Below are 21,541 nucleotides of genomic sequence, written 5' to 3'. Positions count from 1 at the left end.
ATTTAGTAAAAGAGACAGCCCTGCTAGTAGCAGTGAAAATTTAAAAATATGGAGAAATAAACATATTTTTTAAGAAGTTAGATGGCATATATCCAAAACTTGGTCGAAGGAGGATAACCGGTGGAGCACAACCAGCATATCACCATTGCATGAGCTGAATAGGAATAGCAGTAAAGATTGTATGAGTGAAAGAGGGTCTGTAATGTATTAAAGAAAAACTGAAAGCCAAATCAGATAAACAAATTGACTCCATCATGGTGCCACAAGATCTGTGGACTGGAATACAGGGAAAAGCATAGTGACAGGATTAAATTATGAACTACCTGAGATCACCAGGATGGTGATAGTAAATTGGACAAACCAAGGAAACCAGAGAAGTTTCAAGGACAGTGAGCACAGTCAAAATGAGAGACTTAAATTACTCTCATGTGGGTTAAGTGTTGTAATGGGGCACAGTGCTTTGTTTTTAGGTGTACAATCAATGACTCCTCCATGCAGCTCATCAGGAGACCTACAGGAATGGAAACAATTCTTGAACCATTCCTGAGGTGTGTGCCGGTTCACACATAAGAGCTACTCCCTAAGGGTGGGATGTGTCTCATCTGATTTTTCAGACTTCTTAGCTGATCTAGGTGATCCTGACTGGAAGAAACACGTAACTTAGGGTGCTGTTCATTGGCGAAATACAGACAGATAATGAATCTTGCCTTCTGTGTCCATAATGCACTCTGAGCCAATATCCTTGCAGGGGTGAAGGGAGGCAAAAACTCCAATAAAGTATGTGTTTTAAATTAAAAGAGAGAATGTAAAGAAAGTGAGAAGTCCTTTATGTAACAAAGGAACTTAAAGGAGCAGCCAAAGGTGTTTAATGCTTGCAGGCAGCACAGAGGAGTGGTCAAGGGCAGTATATTAGATGCTTAAAGCAAACTCGTGGCACCTGTCAAAACAGAAATCGGAAGCATCCGGAGAGTTCTGTCGTTAAACACAAGGAAAAAGAAACTATGAGAAGAAGAGAAGTAAAAGGCATCCTTCAGATTGTTGAATTGTATCCAAATAGAAAAAAACAAAACAGAACTCTAGTAGTTTTGATGTAAAACTACAGGAACGTAGAAACAATTTGCTAAAGATGTAAAAACTATGTCCTTTTTAAAAAATATGAGAAGCCAGTAGATTACCAGTCTGTAGGCCTTGCAAGTGACTGAGAAATAAAACCTAAGCAAAAGTCACATAAGAATCTGCCTCAAAATCTCACTAACAGTTTTAGATTAACTTAATGAATAGTGACAAATTGCCAGAACTAACACTTCTGAAGGGATTTCAGAATGAAATTGCCGAGCTACTGCCTCAGCATGGAATTTGTCCCTGAAAATTGCCTTAGTACAAAGAAGGCAGCGTTGGGATAACCGTTTATAAAGAAGAGTCAGGAGAGATCCACTGAGCAATAGACCATCAAGCCTGATGTAATAGTACACAGAATATATAAATAATGTATTTAGGTCTTAGAACTGTAACAGGGAGTAATCAACAGGGTGGTGGAGTTTTATGAGGAAGAAGAGTCCATGTGCCCTACGTAGAAGAAAGTTGTGCGCCGTAAATGGATTAGGTTTTCTGAAAAACATCACGGAGGGTTTGACCAGGTATAATTTACTTTATTCTCCAAAAGGCCTTTGACAAGCTCTCTCAGAAGTGTTCCTTACTAGAGGCGTGTGATAAGAAAGATCCTGCCATGCTTTAATGAGTGAGTAAGCACTAAGAAACAGACAAAGTGCTTGGTTTTCTTAAGGAGAGAGATCATGGCTGGAGTGAGATATTCAGTGTCTTCACAAATAATGTGGTAAGGGACGTACAGAATGAAAATATAATTCTTTCTTGTGTGCTAAGTTATTCATGGTAGTAAAAGCACAAGCTGCTTGAACAGAGTTGCAGGAGGATTTCACAATACTGAGACACAGTGCACTGCACTGGCAGCAGGTGAATTGGTGTTGATATAGGCAAGGTGGTACGCATGGAGGAACATGAGCCTGGTGTGCTTGCAGAAGAATGAACTTTGGGCTGGATGTTGTCATTCAGGAAGAGACCTTGCAATCCTAACAGATAAAGTGTCAGTTCAGTGCATAGTAACAGTCAAAACAGTAAATAGAAGGGCAGGAATTTGTAGGAAGGGAATAGAGAACAAAACAGAAAGCCCAATTGTGCCACTGGTGTGGTGTGTGGGGGCCATCACTCTGTTCCTTTCTACTTCAAAAGGCATTTTTTACAGGGGACAGAGAAAGGCAAAAGGACAAGGAAACCTACTCTCTGTCTCTGAGGAATGGTTAACGCGGCTGGGGCTCTTCAGCTTGGAAAAAGCTCAATAAGGGAATAAAAATATCATTGGCATAGAAAAAATGAATAGATAATAGTTATTGTTTCCAATAATGTAAGAACTAAAGGGCACCAAATAAAATCAGCAAGTTGAAAAAATAAAGATAGCTTTCACAGTCTATAAAATTAAACTATGAAATTAATTGCTACACATATTTCATGTCCCAAAAGTTTACAGACATTTAGAAGGAGGTTAGGAAAATTCAGTTCATTAAACACAAAGATATCACTTCTGCCTCAGGAGGGATCTGACTCCGATCTGCAGATAGCTGGAATTTAGGAAAGTACAACAGAAAAATGCCATTACACGCACCATCTATTTTTATGTTCTCTGGGCATTTGCTACTGGCTGCTGTCAGAGCAGTGGGTGGGGGAACCTTTGATACCAGTAGGCTATGAAGAACTGGATTTTCTTGAGGTGGTAAGCTAGCTTTTAGTTCTAGTATTTTAGTATGTGCTACCCACAGCCTTTTCAGAGTGCCTGGTGCAGCGGGTAAGCCAGCTCAGCATGTGTTTGGACAGGGTCACTGCGGACTGTCACCACAAAGGACAGCCTGTGCCTCCTCCTGTCCCCGGTTGATGCTGCGAGGAAGCGAACCCGCCACCAGTTCACCCCAAATGAGGACTTTTGTGGTGGTTCAGTTTGTGGCTGCACAGTTGCTGGATGTGCCCACGCAGAGGAGAGAGAACAGATCACCCTGCTGCTGGCAGCATCCCATGGTGGTGCTGGGGTCGTCATCAGGCGAAAGCACACAGTCTGTTCCATTCTGCAAAAATCAAACCAAATGACTGGTTTTAAGAGATAGTTTTTAACATTTCTTCTAGAAGAATTGTCTGGGATTTGATCTCATTTTCCTTTAGCAGTTCAGCTGGTTTTCCCTTGCAAGTAGGAGTTTGACACAGCTGAGAGCTGGTGCTCCAGTTGTGATTAAAAGCATGAAGCCTTCACTTGCAGGTCCCAGGATCATCAACACTTCCGTGTCCTTTCTGTTTGCTGGGTTGTGTTTTGGGTTTTTTTTACTGATTTGTGCCAAGAAAAATTTGTGGGCCTTTGTATAAACATTTTATAATATGTGGTAGCTTCTTTTTACTGTGCTGTGCAGCAAGTCTCCTTGCAGCAAGAAGTAATAGGGAAGTTTGGGTATCTGGAAGATGATTTCTATCAGTCTCCTATGTGGTGCAGCACAGTCTGGATTTTTGTGGGAAGATGGCATTAATATTGCAGGGCGATGTTTAGCCTTTCCTTCTCTGTCTGAGGCAGCGCTAGGGGAGACCATGTGATTTCAGTGGGTGTTGAGAGGTCTCTGTGTGCAGAAATGCCTTCAGGGTTTTGTGAACAGTCCCTGGAGGAGGCAGTCCCCAGTTTAAGGGCAGGCGCAGCTGAGCAACACAGTTTGCAGGTGAAGAATGAGCCATAAAGTTTATGGAGCTTTCCAAACCATGGATGTAGTGCTGTGTACAAGCACAGGTCACAGCAGGCTTTGCGCTCTGCTGATGGGAGCAGCTCCTGCCTCTGCTTCCAGTGCTTGAACAGATGAAGCTTCCCTGCAGAACAGTGCAGGTATTAGGGAGGAGAATGAATGATGTTGTGCTCTGGCAGGGTCATTCCCAGCAGAAGTGGGACGGTTTCGGTGCTTCCCTACTTCATTCTCTGTTTTCTGGAGCAGCTGAATTAAGTTTGTAGTTTGAATGAGAAAATGTCTCCATCCCCTTTTTTTGTGGGAGCAGTCTGCTGCAGCCTTAATGCTTCGGCTGCTTGCGCCCTGAATAATGGTGCAGCGTTTGCCTGTGAAGCAAGAGGAGTTTTAATGGCCATGCAAAAAAATACCTTCATTGTTTACTTCTACTGGAATTTTAACCGGTATAATATAACAAAGATAGACTGATACTCCAAACAGTGTTGTAGTACAAAGAACTCGCAGCTCCCGTCCAAGTAGTCTTTCCCTTTGAATTGCAGTCATTTGAATATAGATTGAAATCGCATTAAGCTGCCTTAATGAAAAACAAATGTACTCCTTGGCTTGCTGCGTTGGAGACGCTCGGGCACTCTGGGAGCGGGGTGGGCAGTGCTGGCGGCTGCAGGCGCAGCGCGGCCGGGGCTGGGCAGCCAGGTTTTTGTTTCTTTTCTGGAACTTCCTCCCCAAGGGCACCCCATGATGTCAGCGAGCGGCGAGGGAGCGGCGGCCGGGCTGAGCCGCGGCAGCTCCCTGCCGGGCTTGGGGGCACAGCCGGCAGCTGAAGGCAGTGAACAGGCTCTTTCTCCGTGCCGTGGGTAGCTCAGAGCCCTTCGTCATCCTCTGCCAGCCCTGCAGGACTGAGCATCACCTGTCAGAGGTCAAGCCCTTCCTCTGGGGTCCAGGCTGACGGCAGCATGGTAGCCAGGGGGGCAATGGCACGATTCTGGAGTCTGGAGAGCCTTCAGATGGGTACGTGTGAGTAGAACATGCTCTCTCTTGCTATTTTTTACAGTGTTTTTAGATTGAGCTGATGAACTGTGGCAATCAGGGGGCCTGGTTCTGATCACGCCTGCACCGTGTCATCCACAGGAGTTTGCAGCCTTACACTAGTGACAAAGCTGCTCAGAGATCAGACAGAATCAGTCCCAGGCTGTCTTTTAAGTTTCTGCATCCCGTTGGTGTGATCAGGAAAGCCCACCCCTACCTCTGATATTTCTGGCTGTAAACAATAGAGGAATAGACACAGAATGCAAGCAACTGGTTTTTGCTTGAGAATAACTACGAAGACAATGTAAGCTTGTTGCTTTGGTACAGAATAATGAACAGTTATCGGTCCCAAAATTGCAGCCATTTTTCATCTGAAGACAGATGAATTAGGTTGTTTTGATGTGTTGTTGTTACTGGAACAAACCAACAGGCAGTACTCACAGTACAGTGGAGATTTATAAAGGATCACTTGGATTAATTTTTTTCGTGTTGCTTTATAAGCTAAAAATCGATTTAATGAATTATTTATTTACAGATTTTTTTTTTTTTTTATAGAGCAGTTTCAGTAAGTTTCACAAGATGTGTTTTAAAAGTTGATGAGTGCTCAGATTTATGAGTCTGTAGGGAAACAAATCTTGTTTTTTTTAAATAGGGGTTCTGCACCTTCCCTGGTTAGGCAGATTGTACCATTAATGCAAGTGTATATTTTAAATGCTGGGGAGTAGAAGAGAACTGCCAAATAGCCATGTTCAGTTACATCAGGAGTATGCCATCGTTCTGTACTTTTAAAGGGAAGGGAAATCTTCTAACTTTTTTAGTGAATCTGTGCAGTAATCAGCTTTAATCTCTCTTGCAAATTAATACCCAAGTGATCAAAGATGCTAGTGATGGTACAAGCACCCATGAGGAGGGGGCTGAAGTATTTCTCCCTGCAAGGTAAATAATGGATAGGCAATGGTGTGTCTGTTAGTTGTGCAGTGTGTGCAGTAAGAACAGGAGTCATCTCTCTGCAATTCTCACCCATCCGGAGCCCAGCTCCGGGCAGGCAGGCGGTCCCCAGGCTTGGCACAGGGCAGAGAAGAGGCAGGGTCAGGGCCAGGTGGAAGCAGCAGGTTCAATAACTCAGCTTAAAGGTCCCTTCTCAGACACTCTGGAATGAGAGAGATGCTCTGTAGGCTGCATGGCAGCTTATCTGGGACACAGTAACTGTTAGAAAAGGAGTTTAGTGATGGCTGCCTATTCTGGTTTTTTTTATGCGTATTTTTTACATAACTTTTAATAGGATTTTTGGGCACTGTATGATCTTCAGACTCTCTAGTTTTTCACAGCTTGAGCCTGCCATGGGAATAAATTTTTAGTGATAAATTAACAAGGACCACTCAAGCATTGGGCCACTGGTCATAAATGCTTCTTGATTACTAGCTCATCTGTTTGAACTTAGAGCTGGCTTTCAAAGGCAAACCTGCTCTGAAAGGGTCTGGCACTGAGCAGAGTGGACATGGGTCAGTCAGTGGCCCCATCTGTCCCCAGTCTTCTTTCTCTGCCAGTAGAGATGATCACCAAAAGGATCTACCACCCAGCGATGTAGCCTCAAATGGCTTTTACAGTTTTAAACAGTAACTGCACATTTAAATGTGCATAGTGACAGTCACTTAAATGATGTTTCTTGTGGTTTATGTGGCTGCGTAAATAAGATGAAGCCCATCTTAGTTCTGGCATCTGTTTCTTTACAAAGCTGCCTCTTTGGTCAGAAAATTGTCAAACCAAGGGTCTTTTTTTGTGTTTGGGGCAATTAAAATGAGTTCTTTCACAGGCAGTTACATGGCGCTCAGGCTGGACTCCCTGTCCCCTTGCGCCACCCCACAGGTATCGGTGCTGTCAGAGCCTGCTGTGGTCAGAGCGGGGGCTGTGGTGTGGGCTGCCCACCTCTCTGACGGGTGGGTGGGCATGGAGTTGTTGGGTGGTTACATCCCTGCAGGGAATGTGATGAGGTGACAGTGCCCAGCCTGGGACCAACAGTGGTCCCCTCTGCCTGCTGGGGGCCCATAGGAGCTCTCCCGCCTGCTGTGTGGGAAATGGCACTGAGCCCTCCCTTCTGATTCAGGGCCTTTGAGATCTCCTCTGGGTAAAAAATGAAAAAATAATAGTCGTAGTTCTGTTTTTTGTGCATAAAAAGGAGAATTTCTCAGTTTCATCAGCTGCTAAATGAGAAAATACTGAAGAAGAATAAAAAGTATTTAATGGCGGAAGACCCGTTTTCCTGAGAGCTTTGCTGCCCTCCGCTTCTGCTGTTATTGTTATATTCCTGACAACAAAGGCAGCTTCTCAGCGATTCCTCTGGTATTGTTTTTTGGGGAGAATCATAAAAATGATGAAGCAAACAGCTGTTGCACCTTTGTTTTAGTTGCTGCAGATGGTGGGACTGAATCTTCAGCCTTAGTGGATGACAATGGCAGTGAGGAAGACTACAGTTACGAGGAGCTCTGCCAAGCCACCCCCAGGTACCTGCAGCCCGGAGGGGAACAGCTAGCAATTAATGAGGTAACGTCCTGGGCTTTGCATGGCTGTAATGACAGGGTGGGGCATGTGGGGTGTGTGGTTTCCACAGGTCTGAGGTTTCATATTAATAAAAAGTGCAATGACAGTAGCCAGCATAGTGAAGAATCCAACAGCCACAGTGTCCTGTCGCTCTGGCAGGGCCTACAAGCAGATGCCAGGGGAAGAGCACAGGGACTAGTACTTTTCTGGGAGCCTAACTCATTAGCCTATGTAACTGCTTTGGAGTAGGACTCTTAATTGTTCTCACTAATAATATATGCAGAGATGTCTGAAAATCCAAAATGTTAGTTTTATCCTGTAGTAGGAGTAATCGTTGATATGCTATTGAGGTATTTTAATATTTTTAGTCATTTATAAGCAGTTAATTGTTTATCCTTTGTCCTTCACAACCTCATTTTCTTCCCATCTCAGCTGATCAGCGATGGCAGCATTGTCTATGCAGAAGCTCTCTGGGACCATGTGACTATGGATGATCAAGAGCTGGGCTTCAAAGCTGGAGATGTCATTAGAGTCCTAGAAGCTTCCAACAAAGACTGGTGGTGGGGAAGAAATGAGGACAAGGAAGCCTGGTTTCCAGCGAGCTTTGTCAGGGTGAGTAACTTTTGCTTTTGCACCATTGTCACACAAGGTTCCTAGCAGGGTGCAACAGTGCAATGGTCCTGGCATTAGATTTAAGTGAAAGGCCTGATCCTTAGCATCATTGTGGCTGAACATCAGTGGTGTAACTCTTAATGACTTCACAGGGAAGAAAAGCAATAGCAAATCACACCCCAAGATCCCTTAGCTCCTCTGACACCTTTTACTCTGCCTTCTTCCTTTCTATGGTCCTGTTGTAGTGAAAGGAATTTCTCGAGCAGAAATGAGGGCATCAGAAAGCTCAACCACGAGCAATCTATCTATTTGGAGAGGATGCAGCAGTTTTCATGAGGGAGTGGGGAAAGTTATACTGCAGGGATTTATTGGTAACATGGGGCTTAATTTATTATCACAATGTTGTGTAGGCATCTGGTTCACAGTCTGAGCTCCCAAGTCAGAACTCAGACAGATTAATGACAGTATAATTCTTGAATCACATAAAATTGAACTATGTTTTAGAAATTATTTTGAAGTACTTTTTTGAGAGCCTGTAATGAAGCTTGGGCCACAATGTATGAAGTACTACACAAAGTGCCAGAGTTGGTTCCTGCCTTTGCCCTTCCAAGATATCTAGCCAACATGGGTAAAAGTTGAAAAAAGAGGTGCTGTTAGCCACATCATACAGACAGGGAACTGGGGCAAAGTGTATTAAAAAGTGTTTGAGTTGTCTACTTTTGTAATGTTTACCCATATGCTGTCTTGGCCAAAATAACACATAAACTACTAGTAAGGGTCAAAAATAAGCTTAGGTCTGAAAAATGCACAGGCAACACAACATGGTGTTTCTCAGATACTGTGAGTAGAAAGCCATGTATTTAACCAGGCAGAGAGCTCAACACTCGATTTGAATATGCAGTGGGTACAACAAAATAAATTCTGTTGTGGAACCCTCTCTATATAAGGTGAGAATGACAACATTTCTGTAGCAAGTCCTCTCTTAATTGTAAGAAGTTTGTAACAGTTTTATCACATTTTGTAAAAGTTTGCTGCTTTACTCTAGTTTGCTTTGTTTGTTCTGGCTGCAGCTGCGAGTTAATCAGGAAGAAGTGCCAGAAAATGGTAGTAGTATCCAGGATGAAGAACAAGATGCAGATATGAGCAAGCATCGTCAGAAAATAGCTGAAAACAAGGATCAGATGAGAACCAACGTTATACAGGAAATTATGAACACAGAGAGAGTCTATATCAAGCATCTCAAGGACATCTGTGAGGTACACACCTGAGGGCATTCTGTTGACCTTATATAATCCCATATAAGTTGAGAACTGGAGTGGTTTTTCATATCAGAATATTCCCAGTTGCACTTCTGAGGCTGTTGGTTAGACTTTTCTTGTGTCTGCTTATGGCTTTCCTCTCTGCTGACTGCCACAAGGCACTGCTTCCTTCTTTTATAAAAAAAAAATCCACTTTTGACATGGAAAATGTGCTTCACTTGATTTAGATAGAAAACTTTCTGTCACTTTAATAGAATCAATTACAGTTCAGGAACAAAGCTTTCTGAAAGTAACTTGCAAAGATAAAGTTTACTGGATGAAATTTTTTGTTGTTGTTGTTTTCTCCCACAAAGAGATTTTTGCTGGATGCTTAGTAGTTATGGAGAAGTCTATATAAGGTGTTTTAGAGTTGCCTTGCTTAATGGAACCATAAAGTGTGGGTATTTTTTCTGCTTTTTGTTCAAATTTTGTTGGAGGCCCACACTTGGACAAGAAGTTCCTTCATACTTTTCATTGAAATTTGCCTCTTCTGACGTGGACTGTGACACATTTGACCTGCATTTGACTTGTATTTGTGGTTAGCATCTGGAAGAGCGCTAAGCAACCTACCAAAATATTCTTTGTACCCTTAGTTTGCTATGTCTCTGCCTGTATTTGTCATGTCATTCTCCAGTCCACCACTCATCATCAGATTTTTTCATGGACAACCAAGTAGACAAGACAGCAGCGTTTTTTTATTTTTAATTTTTAAAGATCAGACCTTTTAAATGCATTTTGAAGAAAAAAGGTAAAACAAAAGGACAAAAATCATTGCTACCTGGCTAATTTTTAAACATTAAATGTAAGTTTTGCCATTTAGACTCACTATTTACTTAAGCTAATAAGCTTGACTGTGCCTAAACAGGAGGAATTCATACATGCAGCTGTGTCGCTGCCATGGTTCGCAGAGTTCTGTGACATTCCTGTTTTACTGACCTATTAATTCTTAGACTGATGTTAGTAATTATTTTTCTCTAATACAGATATTCTGTACCTCTTTCTTTAATCTGACATGGCTCTGAGTTTAGCAAGGGAGAGCAAACACAGATTTTCCAAGTAAAGAAGTGATGCTCCATGTTCAACATGTGGGGTAGAGATGGTTTGCTTTTCTCAGATTGAATCTGTAGGGTGCTGCAAGCAGATCATGAGGCTGAAAATATTCTCAAGTAAGACTAAGACAGAAAAGCCTCTGCAGATAATAATCCAAATTTGCAAGCTCTGCACTAGAATGAATCACTAAGCCTGGTGCAGCCAGGATCAAGCTGGAATATATACTGAAAAACATTTTACACTGAAGAGGTGTCTGCAGTCTGCATGACGAGCTGCACAGGAATTAGTTTTCCTTCTGAGTGTTATCATCCTAACAGCAGTAAATGTGGTAGCTGGCTTGCAGCATAGCCACAGCACAGCTCTCAGAGCAGATGGCTGTGGAGGAGCGCCAGCAATATTCAGGGTTGCTTCCTGGTAGACCTCACTGGAGCCATTGCGAGGCTTTTTACAGCTGTCTGCTCCCAAAGCGATTTGGGGAAAACCTACCTGAGAAAAGCCAAGCGGAGGAGCCTGGCAAATCACCCCTGTCACACCAGTTAACCTTCACTCTCATCTGCACCCCAGCACGGTAACTGACTGATAGCAGAGCATGAGCATAGCAGCTGTTGCTGGACATTCAGCCCCTGCACTGTGTCCTCCTCACCACACTCAGCTTTGTGGAACAGGTACCTGGGGACATGCTGGCTGTGTGTGGCAGCTGCTGCTGCCTGTTTTGACCCTTAGAGACCCCCACCGCACCTTTGCCTCTTAACTGTGTGAGTGCTGATGCCATCTAATGTTGGTTACTGATGGCAGAGCAGAATTTACTCTGAGTTTATTTTAAAACTGGAGGACTCAGTTGTGTATCTACTTACGCTGGATGTGAATGAAGTGTACTGGACCCCTGTGGTGTTCTTACAAGTAAAGAGAAAAAAAAAACGGAAAACTGATCATATTTTTATGTGCGGTCTTGCCGATACTTTTACCTCCTGCCAATACTATATGAATTTTACCAAACAGCAGCATTCTGAATGTGTTATAGGAAGTTCTCCATTTTGCCTCTCTGGCTTAGACTGTGCCCTGCTTACGTGCTTGTTAAGGAACCTGTACTTTCACCTTGGTAGAAACTGTCTTTATATTAGTTGTTTCGGGGTTTGTTCTTATCCACATAGAGAAGAACTGTCATGGCACAGAGCAATTGCTATGGAGAAGCACGGTGGCTGAGGCAGCAGCACGCACGGGGCCTCACGCCGGGCTCACCACCGGCTTGGCAGGTAGTTGTAACAAGCGAGATGCGAGTAGGCTTCATGCACTGTGCAGGTTTCTGGTTCCCTGGTTCATTTATGGTACTGTGAGACAGAAAGTGGACTGCAAGAACCGATGTGTAAACATTTCAGATGAAAATTTGAAACTGCGTGTTCGTGTGTGTGTGTGTATGGCTGGGAAACACTCACCTGCCCGTAGGTCACAGGAGTTTTGCCAGCTCAAGCAGACTGTTCAAACTAATGATTTTTTAAATTTAATTTCCAGGGTTATATTCGGCAGTGTCGTAAACATACAGGAATGTTCACCGCAGCTCAGTTAAGCACCATTTTTGGAAATATTGAAGATATTTACAAGTTCCAAAGGAAGTTTCTGAAGGATCTTGAGAAACAGTACAACAAAGAGGAGCCTCATCTGAGTGAAATAGGGTCATGTTTTCTTCAACACGTACGTTGCAAAAGTAGACTTTATTTCTGAAATTATCAAAATGTGGTAAGAAAATGCTATGTTATGATGTTAGGAGGAGATAGTAGTAATAAGTTCTTATCAAATACTAAACTATGTATAGATAGCATTTTAGAGTTGTAAAATAATTTACAATTAATTCATTATTTAAAAGTTTTAGTTTTCTCCTCATCTTTAGCCAGCATGTAACTTTGTACAGAATTAAGTTTCCTTTTCAAAACTAATTATCACAGATGAGCTGGACTATTTGCAGTGATCTCATATTGGGCATGCAAAAGTTTACTAAACAAAATAAGGAAAGAAGGTGATGGGGAAAGAGGCTGTGAATTCATGATAGACACTTTGTAAGCCTACAGCTGTCTTCCCCAAAGAAAAGGACTTCTTAAAGTGGGTTTGATTATCCTAACTCAGTGGAGGCCTCTATTTTCTGTATGCTTACAAATAAGGTACATAGTTTGGACAGTTACAAAATAAATTTCTGCATACTTTCAAGGCTGATCAACCTGGAAAGAATATAGGAAATGGGTTATTTAATCTAATTAGATATAATAAAAGTTACAAAAATCTTTCCTCCCCAGTATGCACATACTTTAGTTAAAGCTTTGACTTTTTTTCTCTTTTTTATTTTTCATTTTGTAGCAAGAAGGCTTTGCTATTTATTCAGAGTATTGTAACAATCATCCCAGTGCCTGCATTGAACTTTCCAAACTAATGAAACAGGGCAAATACCGTCACTTCTTTGAGGCCTGTCGCTTGCTTCAGCAGATGATTGACATTGCCATTGATGGTTTTCTTCTCACACCTGTTCAGAAAATCTGCAAATACCCTCTGCAGCTTGCAGAATTGCTCAAATACACCACTCAGGAGCACAGGTGAGAGGATGAAGAAAGGCAAATCTAATAGTAACAACACTCGAGCTTTCTGGGTGACACAACACTGAAGCTTTTGAGATCAGGAACAAAACTCATTGCTATAGGTGGGACCTGCTTACTAGATGGGCATCTTGGAACCATCACAAATATTAAGAAAACCAGTATCTGAAATGTAGCATAGGGGACTGACAGGATACCAGACAGAATGAGGAAAAACTGAAAGAGGGAGAAGGAAAAAGGTGCTGAAATAGGATGCAGGGAGAGATGTGTAAATCAGAGTGAAAAAAAGACAATGTACCAAAGAAATTAAGGAGAAGGAAATCCACAGTAGAAAGGGGGAAGCTGCATAAATGTTGTGGACACAGGAAAAGGTGAAGAGGGCCTAGCAAAAATAACCACAATCTGAGCAAGTTTGAAAGTTAATTTTTTTTAGAAATTTATTAGTAATAAACATTGCCTTTGTTTGCAATGAAGTCCAACCATTAGATTTTCAGCTGGATGAATAAGAACTGAAGTTGCAGGTTATTAGCCTTTCCAGTATAGCCCTGAGCTGATTAATTAGTTGACTAAATTAAGATTTTATCGTTGTCTGCTTTTTTACCTTATACAATCTCAAGAAAAATGTTCCATTGTGACCCCTGTGCTTGAAGTCCAAATGCAGCCTGAGGCAATGCTTCCTGGCCTCAAGTTGCACCAGGGTAGGTTTAGGTTGGATATCAGGAAAAATTCTTCACAGAAAGGGTTGTCAGGCATTGGAACAGGCTGCCCAGGGAAATGGTGGAGTCACCATCCCTCATCCCTGGAGGTGCTTAAAAGATGTATAGATGAGGTTCTTAGGGACATGGTTTAGTGCCAAAGTTAGGTTACAGTTTTACTTAATGATCATGAGGGTCTCTTACAACCTATGATTCTATGGTTCTATTCCTGGGCCAAACTCTGCATTCCTTTAATCTTGAGAAAACTCCGCTTGGAGACGAAGGGATTTTTTCCAGAGGCGGTTGCATAGAGGTTGTCAAGTACTGACACTCAGGTGCGAAATGCCTCCATTCAGTTCTGTGGTTACCTGGGAAGACCTGCAATAACAATTTCTAACATGGGTATCTGTTGACCTACTAAACCTGTAGATGAAGTGACAGCAAAGTCTCGCCACCTTCCACCCATAGTACCCATTTTCCTCTTCTGTGGCACAGCATCCAGAGATGCCCCCATACACAGACATATGCCCAGATACAGTGATGTTCACAAACGGGCAGGCCCCCACCCACACAGAGCCTTGGTAAAGCTCCAGACAAGTTTGGTTTGGTAGCTTTTTGGTTTGTTTTCATAAAAACGTTTGAGGATCCAATGTGCACAGCCTGCTGGGAAGGCCAGAGGTTATATGCAGCAAGGAAAGAATAACTTACACACCAACAGAGAAAGAAGGAACTGAGATAAGGAAAAGCAAGAGCAGCAGCGTGGCTATCATGCAGTCACCCTGTGGGACATCTCCCCGGTGTTAATAGGATCCTGTTATTGTTAATCTCACTTTTTGTAGACAGGGTGGCAGAAAAGAGTTTCCAGAGGCATAAATAGAGAGAAGAGAGTAATGTGCAGATTCAGAAGGGAAGCGTGTCTATCAGCAGGCAATGAAAATAGGAACTGAGACAGAAGCAGATTAAAAGGACAGAGAGGCTGACCCCTTTGCAGGATTTATTTCTGGCTTGTGCTGTTTTCTGCCTCTGGCTCCCTTTTCTGCAAGAGACGTTCTGATAAAGGAGGGAAGGCAGCTGCTCTGCTGGGACTCTAAGGCGGGAAATACATCTCTTTCCTTCCCTCTTCTCAGAGATTCTGTTTGAGGAAGGGGAAGGAGCAATGGGTGCTATACAAATAGAACCAAAACCTTCCTACAGGTTTGGGAGATTCATAAACATGTGGGGAGCTCAGGGAAAGAAGGAGGGGAGCAGAGCAATGGAAGAAGACGGGAGGCTTGCATTTGACCTGCAGCAGGCAGGAGAAGGTGACAGTCTTGGCTTTTACACATTTGTTCCATAAAAATGGGCCACTTTGTCAGCATTGTCTCCTTTAATTCTTCTCTTTGGTGCCCATATTCTTGGTTCCTTTGCTCACCCTGTTTGAGGTTGTTTTCAGTGTTTTTTCTGCCCAGATAGTGTTCTCTGTTTGCGTTCACTGACCCAGCCATTTGGAACAAGAAGGAGAAAATACAATTGCTAAACATGATTAAAGGAATGCCCTTCCCAATAAAATCTCAGTAAAATCTTACTTAACAACAAATTCCTTTGGTGAAATGTAGGTATCACTGAGGTCAATGAGAGTTCTACCATTTTTTTCAGTAGAGACAGTATTTCAGTTAATTAATCTACCTCTTCTGCCGCCTTCTACCAGTTTATTAATTTGCTCCTGGACAAAGCCTAGCAGTACCACAGCACTGAGTTGTACAGACTACTGTGTGAGGCTCAGGATAGCAGAGAATCAGGTTTCTCTTACTTAAGTACCCAGAATAGAGGAATAAATGGCCAACGTGGGTTAACACTTCAATCATTGTGTCACAGTTTTTGATTACATCATATCCATTGCTTAAGTGATCTTTGAAATGTGCCTACATTTCACAGTGATTATAACAACATAAAAGCTGCATATGAGGCTATGAAGAACGTAGCATGTCTGATCAATGAGCGAAAACGAAGACTAGAAAGCATAGACAAGATTGCACGTTGGCAAGTCTCTATCGTAGACTGGGAGGTAAGTGTCAGTGGGTTCCTTCCCAGAGCAAAGGTACTGTGTACAGTACTTAATGTACTCTACAGTGTATATTTTTCTGCATAGTAGGTAGTTTATGGTGTCTACTTTTCAGCTGGTCATTGCTCAGTTAAAAGTCCAGTTGCTTGACTTGCAGTGATTCTGTTACTTATTACCTTGTTTATTACTGAGGAAGAGCAGTGTTAGCATGGACACTTGTCTTTGACGTGACAATTGATTGAGTTGACAAAATGGATCTTTTTTAAAATGCTAGACCTATATCTGCTTTTGATTTTTGATAGTTCTATCAAAACTTGAACCTGCTTCACTGACTTTAATGACTTTCTTCCTGATTTGTGCAGAAATGAAGTATAGCAGAACTACATTCATTGGGTTTGCCTGTATGAGATGATCTGCATTGCATGGCATCTTCAAATATATCATTTCAAATAATAAAAATACAAGAAAAGTGAATGAACTTAAGACTTGATTGTAAAATGAGACTGGTTAGGCACACAGTAAGATCTTAAAATATTATTTACTTACTGCATATGTATATATCTCCTTAGGGACCAGATGTGTTAGCCAGAAGCTCTGAACTGATCCACTCAGGAGAACTGACCAAAATATCAAAGCAAGGCAAAAGCCAGCAGAGGACTTTCTTCCTTTTTGACCACCAGCTTGTGTTCTGTAAGAAGGACCTACTGAGGAGGGACATCTTGTATTATAAGGATCGTATGGACATGGATGAAATGGAAATTGTGGACACTGAAGATGGCAGAGACAAAGACTTTAACATTAATGTTAAGAACGCTTTTAAGATAATAAACAGAGCAACAGAGGACATTCACTTGTTCTGTGCAAAAAAACAGGAGGATAAAAAGAGATGGATGGAGGCTTGCGAAAATGAAAGGAGAAGAGTTCAGGAAGACAAGGAAATGGGTGAGTGGAAGGATTTCCTCTCTAAAAGGTGGTAAAAACAAAGGGGAATGTTCTTGCTTTTCCACTTCTTTATGCTTTGTGCAGATGTGCACTCTGCCTTCTGGGACTGTTGTGTCTTTCTTACCCGACATGACCTTTATCTGCGTAAGTGAAAGGCTTCCAGTGCATTCAGCCTGATGTCCAGGGCAGCCAGCTATGACATCTGTGTCACAGCATCACCCGTGTCATTCTGGTGCATTATGGAGCAGAATGAGATATGGCAAGATGCAATTCACAATGACCAGTCAATAATAAAAACCCATTGAAAATCCCAGCACTTTTGTATGAATCATTGGCCCAAAACATTTGTTTGTAAAGGACACTTTATAATAAAGCCAAGCAGGAATAATCACAGATTTATACTGTCTGTGACCTATAATGGCACTTCCTATGCCCAGGAGAGCTGTAGAGTTGTGTGGTACCATTAGTTACAAACCAAACAACAGCACTGGGCAGTTTACAGATAAATGAAGCCAAACATTGAGTGAGAAAAGAAAAATGTAGGACTTTGCAAATCCTAGGATCAGCTTTAGACCCACAGCCTGTGGGACAATCTTTGGTGCCTTCTGTGTGAATGTACATTCAGGATTGTTATTTTAAAATTGTGGGGTTTGCATAGTTTCCTGCTTCCTTTAAGATCAGTGACAAAAAAATGCAACAAAATTTCATTAGCAAAATATACACAAAGGAGACAGTAACACTAATAAGAAAAATGAAACTATTTTTAATATTGCTAAAGAAGTAATAAAGGTATTAGTGCACCTGTGTGTGTTGACTGCATAAGAACTTACTTTTATAATATTGTCCAGGCTTTGGATTAAAATTGGAAGTGCACTGAAGTAGATGATATAACTCAGAAACTATTAAAATTTAAACAAGATGCCAAATCTCACATTTCATGTTCACTTAAAACGTTGGTCAGAAGAAGAGGAAAACAGGACTCACTCTTAGATTACCAATGTAAACCTTTTGATCTTAGTGGCTTTTTCTTGTTTGATACTGTTGTAAAGATGAGAAAAATAAGGCCTCTTCCAAATGTATTGTAGATACTCCATAAGCTAAAGAAAATACTTCCAAGTTTACCAATTAATACTCTAAACCCAGTTTTAACTCTTCCCATTGCACCAACAGTTGCAGTTAACCCAAATGGTCTTGATTCCAGAGTAAAAAATGAAGCAGCCATTGTTAAACTTTCCTCAAGCTTTCCTCAAACTTTCCTCAAACTTTGCAAACTTTTCAAAACCAACTCTTCTCCTGTTCTGAACATCTGTGACATTATTATCCTGTTGAGCACAACACTGATGCCTTTCACGAGTTCCTCTGTGTAGAGATTGTTCAGTCGCCTTGTGCTCATGGGGGTGAGTGGTGGCCGCCTTTCCTAATCCACCTAAACAGAACTCTAAAATGAAGTGGATACTGCAAAAGGATGAAGGTGATTGGACAATAATAAAGCAGTGCAGAGGATCTGATGATGAGGATGCAAACAATCCCTCTAGTAACAAAGTTACTGAAAGCGTCAACTCCAGCATGGGATGAGAACAGCAGTACAGTCATATGGAAGGACGGTACTGAATAAATCACAGCTTGTGCACTTTTGTGAACAGGGCTGAGCAAAAGAGGAGCAAATGTAAGCATTTGCCATTCCGGTAATTTCTGAGGAGCATTATTTAGCTCTTCAAATCTCTATCTACACCTCCTCCTGCAGTGGTTGCTATGGAACACTGAGAGAGTATGTTGAGCAGGCTAAACACCCTGTGTCAGGATGTTTCTGAGGCTTGCACCTAGTGCTTGCTGTGGGCAGCAGCAGGGCTTGCATGTGCAAGCAGCAAGGTGTTTGTTACCATTCCTTGTAGGTGACACTGTTTCAGAAATCCCCAAGCATGAGGAAACTGCAAAAGTGTAGCAGCTACAGCCCTACATGTAATTATTTATTCTACTGGGACCTCATGAAAATCAACATGTGACACTGCAAAGGGTAACCATGCTACAGCGATGGCAGTGAGGATATTCATCATAATAGCGCTAACCCTTCTTTAGGGCTAGGTCACAAATTCCCCTAGTGCTGGGCACAAGTATTGCGAGGGAGGGTCCATTGTGTTTGCTGCTCTTAGGGTACGGTGCAATATTGTGAAGAAAATTCAGATAATGAGAAACTATATTTTTTATAATGACACGTAGGCACATACAGCCTTTTCTGCCCATGTGACATCCAGCCTTCTGGAAACTTGTTTTTCAAATGTTACAGCTCATTATTCGGATTTGGTGGTACCTGGTTTTGGCATAGGTATCATGAACCAGAGGAAAGATAGTTGAACTGTAATAGCTAATGTCCATCTGGTCTTGTGAGTCTTAGTGGCTCAGATGTTTTCTCCATTACCCAAAAGAACTGCTTATTTTCTAAAATTTCATTTTTTTGGCATAATTGAACATTTCCTTTAGCCAAAACCAGTGGAAAGGCGCCAGTATTCTCAACCTCAGGTTTAAATTTATCTTGTTGATTTTGTAAGCTATCTTGCTGGACTTCACACAAAACCTCTAATCGAACCTTTCAGAGAACAAATACATACTCTTCCAATTCAGAATTGCAAATGGCATTTTACTTCTATTTTCAAAGTCACTTTGGTACGAGTCACTGTCTCCCAAACCATATCTAGCTTTTCTTAGCTTTTGTGAATATATAGGAAGAAAAGGCCACAGCCAGAAAATCCTTCTCCAAACCACTAATAGTAGCCCTAAGAAAGTGGTCTGATCTCTGTTGATTCAATTGCTTTCATTTTTTAAATCTGTTTCCTTGTTTCTATAAAGGAAAAAAACCCCTGCAAAATAAAATAAACTTCTGCTACCCCAAAATTATGGCTAAGTGCTGTTGTATTGTGAGTTAATCGGCTGATTTGTAATAACTTCTTCCCAAGCTTAGGCTAAAAAAGTAAAGGGAATTTTAAAAGTATTGCAGAAAGATGCAAAATGGAACCAAACAAGACACTTCATTCTGACTTTGAATCACAACTTCTGCGTTTTTTATGTGCATATGAGTGAAATGAGTGACAGCATGTGCATGCTGTGATCTCCTTGTGCTCACGTATGCACCACATCAGTGTATTGCAACTGTCCTTTGCACAGAGAGAGGACACTAGAGTGACACCAGCCACTGGTGTCACAGCACATGTCTGGTGTCTCTGTACTCAGCACATATCCATCACACACCCATCATGTGACAGTAAATAGCACAGGGATCACCACACGCTGTAACATCATGCAAGTCATACAAGTACACAAGCAAGTACATGAGAAACCGGGGTGAAGGATCCAGCCCCAGTCTGGTGCAGCCACAACCACATCTGAGCCTGCTTTGGGGTCTGATGGATTATGTGATACTGTCACTCCGAGTGGAGGGAAAGGTACCCACATTTGTACTGCAATACCAGTGACTTCAATTTGTTACCCCATGTTAGCTCAGATTGAGTGAAAAAATAAACAGATTCTGCATTTGTGATTCATTACTTGGTGGCTTGTAGCTTTCTCAAGTGTAAATTTACACTTTTTTTTTAATCTCTAGTTACCTGGACTTTTTGTGTAGTCAGTTCCCCAGTGATTGCCATTTGCTGGAACTGGAAAGCAGCTTTTCCCAGTAATTTACAGGCAAATTAGTTCCTATTGTCATCCCAGTGAAAAACTATATTTAAATTTATATGACAAAGTAAAACATACTTCTAAAAACTTAATGTATATCACTCTTAAGCTTTACTAAAAAATGTTTAAAATATACAGAGTATTTCAAAAAGATGGACCAAATTTAAACTCATACTGCTTTGAAATTGGGTCCATCTTTTTGAAACACCCTGTAGTTTGCTTATTGGTTTTAATTTAATGTAATCAGTTATTAGATACAGTATTTTTATACCAGTGCCCTAATTTACACTTTGACCTAGGAATGGAAATCTCAGAAAATCAGAAGAAACAAGCTATGCAGAATGCCCGTAAGTCAAGGCATGGAAAAATTAAAGGTGAGTGTTCAGAATTGCTTTACATTCTTACTGTGTTTCAGCATTCTTTATGTTAGGAAATAGCACAATCTGGCTGTAGTTGATTTCTTCAATATTTTAAAAAATTTTCATGGTTTACATGGAGTTGAAACAGTTTCCATTAACCTGTATTTTAATATCAAATTCAAAAACCTTTGTAAACTGTCTGCTAGATCAGCTCCCCAGTCTCCTTCAGACAGGCAAGTCAGTATTCTCTTGATTAGAGAAGAAACTCAAGAAGTAAGGCAAGTGGTTTATTTCAGGATGTGAGGAGGTGCATGCAGAGATTAAACTAGAAATGGTGGTTACTGATTCCTTCCTTTGCTTTCACTCAAACAGCTTGTTCTTCTTTAGCAATTCTGTGCTTTGTTTAAAATATCCTAAAGTTCTTCTTGCAAGCCACATGTTGCTGTATTTATGATAACACACTCAGAATGTCTTCTTTCTGTCCTAGACTAGACAGAAGGATGGACTAGAAATGTGTTTTTCTAGAAACAGCTTTTTTATTCCTTTTGTCTCTCAGAAAATGTGTTGTGATTTTGTCCTTTTCCATCTTAAAGTCAAATTTGGGTCAATCTCTAGTGTGTTGAGAGAATAAATTGAGCAAGTTGGAGCAGATTAAGTCTGAATTTAGAAGTGAAGGAGTTGATGCTAGGTATTCCTCTGCTCCCTGGGATTAATATTATTCAAGCATTTTCTCTTGATATCAGTCACTAGGTACCTAAAAGCCTGTCTGGATTTTCAGGGGAGTTGCTGAAAATTGTGATAAGGAAATTCTGCTCAGAATACACAAAGTCTGAGAATATTAGCCTGGAAAAATATTTTACAAATTAAGAAATAGCATTTTTGTTGGTAGCAATATTTTACCCAGCCTTCTATTAAGAGTTGACTAAAATACGAGTGTCTACCATGTCAAG

General features: G+C 41.4%; 1 protein-coding gene across 10 annotated transcripts in view; it reads left to right on the top strand.

Annotated features, from left to right (window-relative positions):
- SPATA13 (spermatogenesis associated 13) overlaps nucleotides 1-21,541 on the top strand; it is a 153,660-nt gene that overhangs the window by 127,848 nt on the left and 4,271 nt on the right. For 9 of the 10 annotated variants that reach the window (XM_071804298.1, XM_071804272.1, XM_071804303.1 and 6 more), the window contains 8 exons: nucleotides 7,213-7,349; nucleotides 7,779-7,958; nucleotides 9,029-9,214; nucleotides 11,816-11,995; nucleotides 12,653-12,885; nucleotides 15,495-15,624; nucleotides 16,191-16,563; nucleotides 20,532-20,606. In XM_071804298.1, the coding sequence (XP_071660399.1) occupies nucleotides 7,213-7,349; nucleotides 7,779-7,958; nucleotides 9,029-9,214; nucleotides 11,816-11,995; nucleotides 12,653-12,885; nucleotides 15,495-15,624; nucleotides 16,191-16,563; nucleotides 20,532-20,606 (1,494 nt within the window). Of the gene's footprint in view, nucleotides 1-3,476; nucleotides 4,791-7,212; nucleotides 7,350-7,778; nucleotides 7,959-9,028; nucleotides 9,215-11,815; nucleotides 11,996-12,652; nucleotides 12,886-15,494; nucleotides 15,625-16,190; nucleotides 16,564-20,531; nucleotides 20,607-21,541 lie in introns of those variants that run through there. The other variant, XM_071804312.1, reaches the window with a different exon arrangement.

The sequence above is a fragment of the Patagioenas fasciata genome, chromosome 1 (assembly GCF_037038585.1).
Source record: "Patagioenas fasciata isolate bPatFas1 chromosome 1, bPatFas1.hap1, whole genome shotgun sequence".
Lineage (NCBI taxonomy): Eukaryota > Metazoa > Chordata > Aves > Columbiformes > Columbidae > Patagioenas > Patagioenas fasciata.
This window is presented reverse-complemented; position numbering and strand designations above follow the sequence as displayed.